The sequence below is a fragment of the Coregonus clupeaformis genome, unplaced genomic scaffold (genome assembly GCF_020615455.1).
Source record: "Coregonus clupeaformis isolate EN_2021a unplaced genomic scaffold, ASM2061545v1 scaf0727, whole genome shotgun sequence".
In the NCBI taxonomy this organism is placed as follows: Eukaryota; Metazoa; Chordata; class Actinopteri; order Salmoniformes; family Salmonidae; genus Coregonus; species Coregonus clupeaformis.
Genome location: NW_025534182.1, coordinates 91,273 through 105,628, shown reverse-complemented (window position 1 = coordinate 105,628; position 14,356 = coordinate 91,273). Strand labels below are relative to the sequence as shown.

Sequence of the window (14,356 nt, the reverse complement as noted above, 5' to 3'; positions counted from 1 at the left end):
AAGAGCTTCCCCGAGCCGACAAGGTGAAAATCTGTTTTTGTGCCCTTGAGCAAGGCACTTAACCCTAACTCCTCCTGTAAGACGCTCTGCTAAATTACATCTCTATTTCCATGCATCATGCACTGAAAATGTACTCTAATACTTCATATTCTCTTCCGGTTTTCAGATTTTTGGATGAGCCATAGCTCTTTTTTAATGCATTGCTTATCAGGTTGATTGACTGTGGTTGACCGTTGTGATATCCTTCTCTCTTACAGGATGGAGGAATCTAGTTTGTGCCTTGGTGTGTCTTCAGCAGTATCGGACGCTGACAGAGACCATCTGAGCAACGCAGTGCTAAATGGCCGATACCCCATCAGTCAGAAGCTCCACCAGCTGACAACCCAGCTGGGCCACGCCTTTCCCGACCTACAGAGCCGACAGCAGATCCCAGAGGAGAAAGCTGCCACCCCATTGGATGAGAAGAGCCACGCTGCCCTGGCCAGTCAACCAATCAGCAGTCAGATGGCACTGCTCGCCAACCAGCTCAACCGGGACATAGATGCAAGTGCCCTGGCCAACCTGAATGGGCGTGTGGACCTGCAGCAGTTTCTCAATGGGCAGAACCTGGGCATCATGTCCCAGATGAATGACATTGAAGACGATGCCCGCAAGAACAGGAAGTACCCGTGTCCGTTGTGCGGCAAGCGATTCCGCTTCAACAGCATCTTGTCGCTGCACATGCGCACACATACAGGCGAGAAGCCCTTTAAGTGCCCCTACTGCGACCATCGGGCAGCACAGAAAGGCAACCTCAAGATCCACCTACGCACCCACAAGCTGGGAAACCTCGGTAAGGGACGCGGCCGCGTCCGTGAGGAGAACCGTCTTCTACATGAGCTGGAGGAGAGGGCCATCCTGAGGGACAAGCAGATCAGGAGCAGCAGCCTCCTTCAGCCAGCCCAGCCCCTGCAGCACCAGCCACACCTTGGCCCTCAGACCCAGCAGCAGCAGCAACAGCCTGGCTCTGCCTGTGGCCTCCTCACCCCCACCAGCCTGGGCACTCCAGACTCCCTCTCCCAGCCGTCATCCTCCCCCAAGCCGGCCAGCGCCCAGGATGACCAGGCCCTGAACCCACCCACTGGATTCCGCTGTACCTTCTGCAAGGGCAAGTTTAAGAAGCGTGAGGAGCTGGATCGTCACATCCGCATCCTGCACAAGCCCTACAAGTGCACCTTGTGTGAGTTTGCTGCCTCGCAGGAGGAGGACTTGATCAGCCATGTGGAAAAAGCCCATATCACGGCCGAGTCAGCTGCGGGACAGGGTGCAGCTGGCGGCACTGAGAAGCCTGCCAACGAGTTCCGCTGTGAGGTGTGTGGCCAGGTCTTCAGTCAAGCCTGGTTCCTCAAGGGCCACATGCGCAAGCACAAGGACTCATTTGAACACGTCTGCCAGATCTGTGGTCGTCGCTTCAAGGAGCCCTGGTTTCTCAAGAATCACATGAAGGTCCATCTCAATAAGCTGGCCATCAAGAGCAAGCCCCCAGCAGAGGACATAAACGCTGTCAACACCATGAACAGCATGGCCCAGGAGGCCCACGCTAACCTCTACTCACGCTATATCTCCTGCCTGCAGGGCGGCTTCCTATCCCCAGACAAACAGGGTCTGAGCGAGCAACACCAGATGCTGGCCAAAGCCGGCATTGCCATGAAGGAGAAGGAGATGCTGGGGAAGCTGCTGGGCCCAATGGCAGGGATGGGCCATGGCCTTGGCGAGGGGGAGAAGCGCTCTCTCCTGGGCTGCCTGAACCTGGTGCCCCCCCTGAAGTCCAGCTGCATGGAACGCCTCCAGGCGGCTGCCAAAGTGGCAGAGATGGACCCACTGAATAGCTATCAGGCCTGGCAGATCATGGCTCGAGGCATGGCCATGGACCGCGCCTTTATGCCCAAGGAGCAGCACCATGAGCAGCACCATGAGGAGATGGCCAATTCTGCCGGCATGGCCTTCACTAAAGAGAAGCATGACTTCCCTATGATGGGCTCCAACGATGGCTCCAAGCAGAAGCAGCACATCGAAGCTCTGCATGGCTCGAAGGCCGGCAGTGGAGCCATGATGCCCCTGAAAGACGACGGAGTGGGCTTCGACAGCCACCGTGAATTCATGCCCCATCATGGCGGCCATGGCATGGGCCTGGGCCACGGCCTTGAGTACAACCACCTGACTAGCCTGAAAGAGAAGCCCACAGAGTGTCCTGATTGTGGCCGGGTCTTCAGGACCTACCATCAGATGGTGGTCCACTCTCGGGTGCACAACAAGGAGCGGCGGCCCATAGAAGAAGCCATCCAGCAGCATAACAACACCACAGGACTGGATGAGCGGCGTGGCTCGGCCAGCGACCCAGAGTCCCAGTCTATCAGCAGGTCCACCACCCCTGGATCCTCCAACGTGACGGAGGAAAGCGGAGCCGGAGGAGGCCACTCCCAGACCGGTAGCGTCCAAGACGACAGCCCACACCCATCTTCCCCATCCTCAGGTAAGACTAAGTCATTACTATACCCTGAATAATGATCAATCCCATAGTCACATTATCCTTACTATCAGCACCTCTTCCAATCTATTCTTCATTATTTATATGGGGAGGAAACGTAACGGGGAGACCATTGTGTCCAAAGAGGATAAGTCCTTACACAAAGATGAGTTTGTTGATGGCTGGCACAAGGTCTCTGACAGACGCCATTTGCTTTGACATCTCTTCTACACAACACTGGACCCTAAGGAGTCCACTTAGACTCACTAGAGAGAGGGGGGGGGATCTGATCAAAACTGCCTGTTCAAAAGCAGAAAAAAGCCTACCACAAATCCGAGCTGCACATTCCGTGCATAACTCGGATACTTAACGCCTCTGTTCAAATACACATCAAACACCCTCACAGAGCCTGCTTATATAGGATACTTTCTGCACACTGTTTTTACTGAGGAGGCCTATCTAAACACATACACACATGAACACATGAACACACAGACACACTTTGAGTCACACACTCACACGAAACAATCATATGAAGATGCTCAACTCCCATGACGGAGCTGTGACTTGTGTCATTCACACTGGCACATAGAACACAGACACAGTGTGGTGAATAACATGCTCTATATAGACTAGAATGTGTCCCTGTGGAACATTAGTCAAGACTACGAGCATGGGCCAGACATATTATGAGTGATTAAAACATATCCTTAAACATGGGAGAGAAAGCGATTTCACCACAGCCAAATAAGTAAAAGCAGATAAAGTGTATGTTTAGCAGGATTAAGAGAGGCTGTTCCTAATGATTAGAGAAGTTTTAAAGGTAACTTTCTCATTCCTCCGGGTGGAACACCACAGCTAAGCAGCGCGCCCGTTAATTAGGCCATGACTATGTGATAATCAGTTGGTTTAAGCTAAACAAGACACTAATTAAAGATATACATATAAAGCAGGTCCAAAAAATGTGAACTTCATTTGCGGAGTGAAATGTGCTTTTAAGTCATTTGAAAAAAAGTGGCTTATGCTTAAGGCTCTAAGTAACTTAATTCCAACAGTACAGACAAAATTGTTTATTTATTCACAGTAGCATAGAATCCTTATCATCCTCATGTAGTGTGATGGGTTTGAACATGGAATGGGCTATGTTTATTTTAATCTAAGAAATAATAACAGACAAACCCCCACCCCAATTAGGAATTAATGAAAACGAGGGTGAGATAAAAACGTATTTTCTTTATACAGACTACTAAACATAACACTTTTCAACAGGGTGGGGGGTGGGGTATGTTGTGGAAGTAATTATCTTCTGAATTTTTATGCAGGAAGTTGTATTTATTTTTCTTCTGGTTCTCAAGTACTTTGAATCAGAGAAATGTAGCTCATGGCATTTAGTTAACTTTATAAGTATTTACATATGTGTGATGTGAAGAACTTCCCCATCATCAAAAACTTGAAAAATCTAAAAAAAGATAATGTTCTTACAAATATTGCCAATTGAAATTATATTTACAATAAAACCTACATCAACTGAAATATTTTGGGTATTCATGTTACAAAACGGTTGAATATCACACACACACACGCACACATGCACATTGACGCAGACATGCACACACACACTCTCTATCTCTCTCTCTCTTTCTCTATTGCTCTCTTCAACTCTCTCTCTCACTCTCTCTCTGTAGTCCTACCTCGTCTATCAGTGCTCTCCTGCCCTGCCTCCTCCTCTGTCCCTCTCTGAGTGCTGTGATGGAGTGTGATCGCCAGCTCAAACCCCTGTGTTTTTCCACCATACAGGGGGATGTGGGCATCGTGCCAGCTCCCTCCTGCTGGCTGTAACGGCATTAAAGTTGACCTTGAGGGTCCCCCACCTGCTTTTTGGGGGGTTGTCTGTGTGGGTGGGGGCTGACATTGTTACAGGTACAGCCTCTTAGCCTGGTTCTCTCTCACAGTCTCCGTTCACCGGCTTTCTGTTGTGACACCCAGGAAGCTGTGTATACACCACTCCACCACAACAACAGGGTCAAAGGTGAAAGAAACATTAAAGATATACAATTATAAAAAATGAAGGGGTTTTGTTTTGTTGTAGTCTGTATTTCATTACTGACAGCACAAAGCCCTAAAAGTTTTTCTTCCTTCATAACATTGAGTATGATTCATATTTGAAGTTTGGCGGCACCTAATTTAGAAACTGAGGTGTGTGAGAAAATGTGTCTGCAGCTAATGTGGAGGAAGGTGTCGTTGTGTGTGTGTGTGTGTGTGTGTGTGTGTGTTTGTATATGAGTGTGTTTCTGCTTATGTGTGTATATGTGTTGCATGAATGTGTCAGTGTTCTTAAGTGAACAGGATGTGGCTGGCTATATCTCTCTGTTAGTCTTAATAGTTTACTCTTGCATTTTTGCTTGTTGAGAATTTATTTATTTATTGTAAGGCTGTGTGTGTGTGTCTTGAAAACATTGAGAACCATCACCATACCACCAACCTCGCAACCACCTTCCCACTGCAATTTTGAGTTAAACTTGAATTACAGTAATCAACAATAACATCTCAACTGTGAAAGAAGGTCGACACAAGCTCTTTTGTCTTTGACACTGCACTTGTTTGAAGACTTGCTGAAAAAATTATCTGCCTCAGAAATGTCCTTCAGAGACCTTCCTTCTTTCATCCACGGTAATACAACCTTAAATGCTTGTATTTTCATAGAACCTTTCACTTATTTTTCATTAGTACAGTTTTTCCCCATCATCTCTTTTATTTTTGTTATTAGGCTAACAGATTGGTTTGACTGTGGAAGGAATCTATTACTTCAGATTTCAGAGTTCTCCAGTCTGAATTGGGCTTGATAAACGAGAGGGTTCCTACTTGATAGTGTCTCTCATCTGAATTCATTATGGTGAGCGACAGGCCCTGTAGAGTGCAGGTCTTAAACAGAGGCTTACCCTGAATGGCGGAACAGAACCCATTGAAACCTGATGTAATACTATGTAAAGCAGAGCTCCCAGTGTGTTGTAGGATGGGGGGCATTTATGTTCGCATCCATTGTAGATTCTGAAATGTAAGAAAAAAGATGGAGAGATTAGGACGAACTGAAGGCAAGTTTAAAGTTGTTTCTGGTTGGGCCTCTTACAGACTATGAGGTTTCCATTGGTTGCTAGCGTGAAGTGGTGATGTGATGTGATGTGGTCCTCTGTAGCTCAGCTGGTAGAGCACGGCGCTTGTAACGCCAAGGTAGTGGGTTCGATCCCGGCCAAAAATGTTAGCTGAGTGTAAGTCGCTTTGGATAAAAGCGTCTGCTAATCATATAAGTACGTAAGCAGCAATTCACTGTTAAAGGCGCTGCATGGTCAATCCGACGTCTGCATTGGCCATGCAGCATTTACGGTGATACGGCCTCTGCAGAAGTCAGGGACATTCATACTTATTGCGCTTTGCGTAGCAGCGCAGCGCTGTTGTGAAGGAAGTTGTCAAGGAAGTCAGTTTGTGTTTATACAGGACCTCCTGCCGCCACCTACCATCAACCAATCACGTCATCATTGTTACAATATTTAGGAGGCGCAGAGCTCACTTTGGCCTCTGCGTGCCACCGGAGGCTCCGCATTTGCGTCACACCCTCCATACGGAGTCTCCGACCACATTTTCGGATCAAGCATGAATTGGCTCTTTGTCTACACCTGTTGTTTAAGAAGCATGTGACAAATTCAATTTTATTTGGGCTGTATGTAGAAATAAAGAGAGCAGAGACAGAAAGAAAGAGAGAGACAGAACAAAAAAGAGAGAGTGAGGCAGAGAGACAGAGAGAGTGATGCAGAGAGACAGCGAGAGAGAGAGAGAGAGAGTGATGCAGAGAGACAGAGAGAGGAGTGATGCAGAGAGACAGAGTGAGAGAGAGAGAGAGAGTGAGGCAGAGAGACAGAGAGAGAGAGAGGCAGAGAGAGAGAGAGAGAGAGAGAGAGAGAGAGAGAGAGAGCGAGAGAGAGTGATGCAGAGAGACAGAGTGAGAGAGAGAAAGAGTTGGTGCAAAGGGAAGGATGGCAACCAGTTGATGCAAATGACTTGCTGCTGAGAAACGAACGTACAGTATGATCATGCAGCTACTCAGAACCTGGTCTCATCAGACTGTAGAGAGAGAGAGAGGGGCTTTTCTCAAGGCCTCGAGCAGGAGCACCTCCACTCCACCCCTCACTCCCACCTCTCTGCTCCGGCTACAAACCTACTGCTCCTTTACTGTGGAGAATCCCCCATGTCTAAATATTTTTAAGAGGAACAGCGTTTTAACATGGCAAGGATTAGTCGTATATCCCTAGGTCTTTACAGCTCTCAAACATGGAGGCAAAACGCTTGCTCCATACAAATTGAAATTGGATTTGCCGACTGACGCCTTAGGTTATAAAGCATGGATATTCATCTAATTACGTAATTACAATGGGGGGTAATTACACATGCAGACTTACTGTTACATTGTAATTGCTGTGTAATTAAAGCAAAAATAACTAGAACTGTTCTTGCCCAAATTGATAGAAATGCTCGGTGAGTGTCAAAAAGGTAGCTATCTGAAACCTCTCTACATCTGTCTGCATTTGTCTCCGTGGAAACCAACTCCGATATAAGATTGTTATTCAATCCCACCTTGACTGTCATACTAAGAGTTACATTCTATCCATCTCTCATCATCTTTCTAGCCTAAGAGGCAAGACTACGGCCTCTGTTCAGATATGAAGAGGCAACCAAGAATGTGACCGAAAATAGATATAGAAGTGAAAGGAGAAACAACTAAGGGCATTCGTGTCATACAGTAGATGGCTTTGAAAGTGTGATTTAAAAGCCCGGTGGTTTGAAGGCTAGGTAGAACTGGCCTGTGAAACCCCACCCCAGTGTTAGATGGAGGAGAGCCATCGGTCTGGTTGGCTTCTTCAAAGGCTGGAGCTAGTATGGCGAAGTAAACAGGTATCTGTGGGATCACAGAGAGTCTCCTACAGTATGCTCTTTCTCACAAAGATACCGTTCCTCTCTCTCAGTCAAGCCAAACCTCTGAAATGAGAACAGTGTTCTGTGTGTGTGTGTGTTTTTTTATTTTTTATAGCTAATTAGGGGGGATATTTGGATGAATTATTTCAAAGCCTTCTCTTTCTCTTCCTCGCTCCATCTTTCAATTCAATTTCAATTTCAATTCAATTTCAATTTCAATTTAAGGGCTTTATTGGCATGGGAAACGTGTGTTAACATTGCCAAAGCAAGTGAAGTAGATAGTAAACAAAAGTTAAATAAACAATAAATATTAACAGTAAACATTACACTCAGAAGTTTCAAAAGAATAAAGACATTTCAAATGTCATATTATGTATATATACAGTGTTGTAACAATGTGCAAATAGTTAAAGTACAAATGGGAAAATAAATAAACATAAATATGGGTTGTATTTACAATGGTGTTTGTTCTTCACTGGTTGCCCTTTTCTTGTGGCAACAGGTCACAAATCTTGCAGCTGTGATGGCACACTGTGGTTTTTCACCCAGTAGATAAGGGAGTTCTCTCTATGTCTCTCTCTCTCTCTCTCTCTCTCTCTCTCTCTCTCTCTCTCTCTCTCTCTCTCTCTCTCTCTCTCTCTCTCTCTCTCTCTCTCTCTCTTTCTCCCCCTCTCCCTCTCCCTCTCACTCTCTCTCTCTCTCTCCCCCTCCCCCTCCCCCTCTCTTTCTCTCCCTCCCTCTCTCTCTTTCCCTCTCTCTCTCTCTCTTTCTCGCTCTCCCTCTTCACTTATTTCTTTCTCTTTGTAATTGACATCCGGTTCTATATTTTTCTTTCTTTCTTTATCTGAGAACTTGCCTGCTTCAAACCTGTGGTATAGCCACTCTTTTGAAGACTAGCGCCTCAAACTGGCATGTCATATTGGTATTTTTTATGTGTCACAAAACTCAAATAGATGTCATTGTGTGCGAGGCAAATTCATTACAGAGCTGTATTTCAGTACAGTAGGTCAGGGCTCTGGTGTCTTTAAGTGATAAAAGTTCTATTCAATGCACTAATTGTCAGTGTGCTCTACTGATTGACATGTCTTGGATAAATGTAGACTTAGTATTTTTGTACACGCTTGCACAATATAAAAGGGCAATTTATTTATCTTCAACAGCTCATTCGATTTCTCTCCCTTTTTCATACTCACTGTCTCTATCTCTCTCTCCCCCACACTCTCTCTCTCTCTTAGACTCAATTTGTAAATATTACCCATGGTGGAAATAAGCAAGTTTTTTTTAGATATTTAAAAATTCCAATTGTATTCCAAAGTGTATTTGAAAGAGCAGCAGTCAGTGTCGTTTTTCTCCTGCTCACCGTATTCCTGGGTGGTTATCACCGGGCAGTCCTTATGAAACATTTATCAGGCTGTTTTATGTCTTAATGATCGCGTTAGGATTCCCCACTTGCTTATGGAGCTGGAGCAAAGAGATGTGCTGTTGAGAGAGAGAGCAAGAGAGAGCGAGAGAGCGCGAGAGCGAGAGAGAGAGATAGAGAGAGAGAGAGAGAGAGAGAGAGAGAGAGAGAGAGAGAGAGAGAGAGAGAGAGAGAGAGAGAGAGAGAGAGAGAGAGAGAGAGAGAGAGAGAGAGAGAGAGAGAGAGAGAAATATAGAGAGCGAGAGATAGGGACATTGTCAAAGAGTAAACTGCCTGCATTATACCAACCACTCTTTAATTCCACATCTTTGCCAAAACATTGCTTACCTTTCTCCTGAACAAGCCTCCTTGGCACGTCACACATTTTCTTCCTCGCTCTCCCCATTTCTGTTTTATGTTTTTATAATTAAAACATAATATTTATCTTTCCATAACAGAAGGCTGCCTTACTGTGGTAGGTAGACTGTTTGAATATTAATATTCTACATGCTATCTCCTCCAGTGTCTGAGGAAGTGTCATTGGTAAAATAGTGAAAGTGAAGGTGACTCGCCCTCTGTTCTTTCAGAGAGCTGGGAACCAGAGTAGGGTTGCCAAGTTTAGCTGATTGAACATGGAAGAGATTGTGAAGAGGTTTTGACTCAATTAACATGAGGTACACGTTGTGGGAATGCATCATGTTGTATTTACCTAGCCACAGTCCAGATGCAAAGAGTACTCTGACAAAATAACCCTTTATCCAAAAGTTGAAACTTAAACTGAAACTTTGATTACATTAAAGCCTTCATGCAGGAGTTGTTTTTTTTGTCTCTGACAGGGATAGTTAAATGAAAGGAACGTAGGGTTCCTTGTTTCACTGGTGACAGCTGTCTAACTCTGTCAATGCCGAATTCCTCCAAAATGAGTCTGGGCTCTCAGACAGAGAATGCAAATGATGGTAGGGTGGGTGGCTGGGTGAGAGAGCTTTGTTTGAACAAGTTAACTTGGGCATGATTGGGGTTCCTCCCGTGTGAAAGAGCAAGTGAATACATTGACCTTTGTCTCATTAAAAATGGAGGACCAGCCATATGATATCATGATAGAAGAATCTCTCTCTTTCTACCCCTCTCTCTTTCGCTCTTTCTCTCTTTCTCTCTTTCTCTCTTTTCTCTCTCTCTCTCTCTCTCTCTCTCTCTCTCTCTCTCTCTCACACACACACACACACACACATTAAAAAAAAACAGCGCTATGGGTGATGTCATATTTGTTTTTCTCTTCTTGGATATCACCACTGACCATGGCATGGGGTCACTCATTACAGAGAGATGAGTATTTCTCCTTTCTCTCCCACTCCTAACCCCACTGACAGGTCACATAAAACAGCCCTTTGTGTCAACATCGGGGTGCTGACATGAGCCAGATAATAACATGAACATTTTGCCTCTTTTTTAGCGAAAGTTATCTCCTAATCAGAAAGAAGAAAACAAATGGGGAAGAAAAATGATGTCCAAGGATTAAGATCTTCATTTTTTTTGCCTGCACATTCCGATTGTTCTTAAAATATTAGCCAATGTCAATTAGTAAGTGAGCAGAGCTAGCTGATGAACACAATTTTCCACTAGACTGAGCACCCTATTGTTGTGGAGTGAACAGCAGATTTCTGAGGTCATTATCATTCCCCGTTAGCCTGGCCCAGCTGCTCCTCTCGGCTCCAGCCAAACTCTACACCACGGCTCAGGGTAGCACGCAGCAACAGGGGGCCGCCAGGGAGGAGGGGGCTGGCAGGCTGGAGAGAGAGATAGAAAGAGAGAGAGAGACAGAGAGAGCTAGAGAGAGAGAGAGATGGAGGGCAAGAGAGAGGAGGGGAGAAATAAGGGACAGAAATAGAGGGATGGAGTGAGGTTGGGCGCCAAGGAAGGATGGAAAGATGGGCTTGAGAACGTAAGAGGGGCATGATAGAGAGAAAGGGTGAAATACCCTTAGCGTTCTGGGATAATAAAATATTTTATCTGGACTTACAGCTGCAATCAGAGGCTTGGAAAACAGAAACTAAGACCTATCTAAGACATGCGAGAAAGCTGTCTCGACACTAACATCCTGCTCTGCTTCGTCGGCCCTCAGAAAAAATAAGTCTCCCACCGTGTCTCTCTGTGCATTGTAAATTCCATGGTGGTGTGTTGAGGATGTGTTTGAGCTGGTGTTCAGGTTGGAGCTGGAGGAGAGACAGCCGTAGGGATGTTCTATAGAGCAGTATCCACTGAGCCCTGGTCTCCCACCCTGCTCAGACTCAGCTCCTCTGTCCTGGATCTGGAGCTCAGGAGTGCTTAGACACTAGCAGTGCTCATGCCTCTACCCCAGCAGGCTCTACTCTCTCTCTCTCTCTCTCTCTCTCTCTCTCTCTCTCTCTCTCTCTCTCTCTCTCTCTCTCTCTCTCTCTCTCTCTCTCTCTCTCTCTCTCTCTCTCTCTCTCTCTCTCTCTCTCTGTCTCTCTGTCTCTGTCTCTCTCTCTCTCTCTCTCTCTCTCTCTCTCTCTCTCTCTCTGTGTCTCTCTCTCTGTCTATCTGTCTCTCTTTCTCTGTCTGTCTCTGTCTCTGTCTCTGTCTCTGTCTCTGTCTCTCTCTCTCTCTCTCTCTCTCTCTCTCTCTCTCTCTCTCTCTCTCTCTCTCTCTCTCTCTCTCTCTCTCTCTCTCTCTCTCTCTCTCTCTCTCTCTCTCTCTCTCTCTCTCTCTCTCTCTCTCTCTCTCTCTCTCTCTCTCTCTCTCTCGCTCTCTCTCTATCAAAATTGTCCCTTCCTCTCAGCCTGTTAGTGTGTTGTAGAGTGAACCTGGTTTCTCTGGCCGAGTACGGATCCATGTTTGCAGGAGATTTGAGCGTTGAGCAGGGAGCTTGTGCTATGTGTGCGTATATCACCCAGGCTGTTTAAGAGAGAGAGGATGACATTAAAGCTGCTAAGGGGACAAGGACTCACAGATGACAAGGCAAGGGGAGGGAGGAGAGGGGGAGAAGTGGAAGGAGAGGGCGCCACAGCGTGCACTGTTACGTGACTCAGACATCTACTCTGCCACCTCCCCTATAAGAGACACTTATCTCTGATACGTCGCCGCTTCCTTTGAACGCACAGCGAGGTTTGAGAGGCCAGCTGTAGTAGTATCAAAGATAGTCTAGGTCAGGGACAAGTATAGGGGGACAAGTACAACTATCTTAGACAAAGTGTCACATGAGTAACTGACAGTAGTGAGTATTGCACAAGGACATACAGCAGGGTTCCGCAACTGGCGGCCCGTGGGCCGAATTTGGACCGCGGGTGGTTTTATTTGTGTGGAATTGTTATTGTTGGTCATAAAATACTAAAAACACCAGGAAATCAGCTCTAAGTGATTTTAATTTAAGAAACATTTTCCCAAGTATTCCCACGCATAATAGAGAGACGCGTATACAAATGTAAGCAAGGTTTGAAATGATTCTGTTTTAGTCAAACATTAGAACTGTTTGGGCTTCTTGCAGTCAATTTGTAGCTACAAATTATTTGTAATTATGTTCCGGCCCACCGACCATCCGCTACAGAAAAAATTGTCCCGCGGCTGAATCTAGTTGATGATCCCTGACGTACAGTATGCAAACTTTCACGTTGGGGTTTGTGGATTAATATCTTCTATAGTTATTAGCAGGAATAATACTGTTTCTATTGCATGACAGCAGACAGTGATTGATCAAGGCTGAATGACGTAATCTGGAGTGGAAGGGACTGTGACATCCCCAGTGAAGTACTTGCAGCCCCACTTTCTCTTATAAACACTGTCCTCTTTCTCCTGAGAGTCAGAACACAATATTACTGTAATTGGCCAGTAGTCATTGATACTGTACATACAATGGCATCATCGTGACATATCATAAATCGTTCAATACCCTGCTGTTTTACATTAGTTAGCATTGGAGAAAATAGGGTTTTCCTTCATATTACGCAAAGCATCCTGATACCTGCATCTTAACATCCAAAGGAGTCCTTTTAAAAAATGATTAAAGGTTATTTGACTCAAAGTACAAAGAACTATGGAAGAGAAAAAAGATCTCTCACTTTTGTACTTGCCAGCTGTACATTTGAATGTGCTCCCAGTAGCATTTTCACTCTCTCCCGTCACCCCCTTGGCACCCTTTCCCTCTTGCACCTTTCCATATTCTACTGTATATGTCTAATCCCCCCTCGCCTACCTGTAGAAAGTTTGCATTAGTTGTTCGAGCGGCATCAAAGCGTTGCTCTCAGCTTGCAGCTGCCAAGCTCCCCGTCCCCAGTTAGCAGGCATCCAGCTGTCAGGCTCAGAGAAGAGGAAGAGAGGGTGGAAATCTCTCACCAGCCATATGGTACCGAGTTCTGCCGGAGCCTCGCCGCTCCGTGGGCAAATGGCAAACTCATATATCTCATCAACACTCTTAATATCCAGGGCTGAGATGGAGAATATATATTTTTTTTACAACCAACACTAGCTAGTAGGTGACGTGCGGTACAATGTTGATGTGAGCTTCTGCCCACTCTGATGTGAGTGTGACTATTAGCATTGATAGGAGTAGGTATTACCAAGCATTATGTGTTTGATTAATTAGCATTCAAACCCCCTTGATATCTCTCCCTAGATCAGTAACATGTTTCACTTTATAGAACTCCCTTCCGGAAGGCCCAGGCAGTGAGATTTGAGCGGGCCTAACCCCAGAGACATTGGGCTTTCTAATTTTTTCTGTTAGCAGGATGCTACGCCTCCTCCGTTAATCCTTAAAGGCCCGTGCATCCAGGATCTCCTGCTGCAGTGTAAGTAACGCCTTATGGCACCGAAAGCCCCAGCGAATCGCAGGGAATGTTGGCGGTATTAGCGCTACATTACCGCATAAAGCTCCAAAACACTGTCACCCTCAGTAGCGACGAATCCCCCCCTGTTCTTTTGCAAACACCATTACGTTGCCCTGAGTGAAAGTTACACAAGCTAATTGGGGGAGAGAGAGAGTTAGAGAGAGAGAGAGAGAGAGCTATATATAGAGAGAGAGCTATAGGGAGAGAGAGAGCTATATATATATAGAGAGAGAGCTATATATATAGAGAGAGAGCTATAGAGAGAGAGCTATAGAGCGAGAGAGAGATAAAGAGAGAGATAAAGAAAGAGAGAGAGAGCTAGAGAGAGAATGATAAAGAGAGAGAGCGATAAAGAGAGAGCTAGATAGAGAGAGCTAGAGAGAGAGAGAGAGAGAGAGAGAGAGAGAGAGAGATAAAGAAAGAGCGAGAGAGAAAGAGAGAACGATAGAGAGCTAGAGAGAGTGAGCTATAGAGAGAGATAATGTGTGTACTATGTGAGAAATAGAGAGATCAGGAGAAAAAGAGGGAAAGAGGTGAAACCACAAATCTTTTCTCAACCCAACCTGAAGCGGTCGCCATTACAAGCGAGGCTAGAGGAGATTGATATGGCGGCTGCAGCGTTTTGGAGGGACGGTAACGTTAATGGCC

At 45.7% G+C, this 14,356-nt stretch overlaps 1 protein-coding gene across 1 annotated transcript in view; it reads left to right on the top strand.

Annotated features, from left to right (window-relative positions):
* The window catches only part of LOC121555790 (zinc finger protein 536), a 179,285-nt gene that overhangs the window by 76,112 nt on the left and 88,817 nt on the right, over positions 1 to 14,356 (top strand). Inside the window, 1 exon segment of the mRNA XM_041869636.2 lies at positions 258 to 2,512. Within this exon segment, the coding sequence (XP_041725570.2) occupies positions 259 to 2,512 (2,254 nt within the window). The 5' untranslated portion in view covers position 258.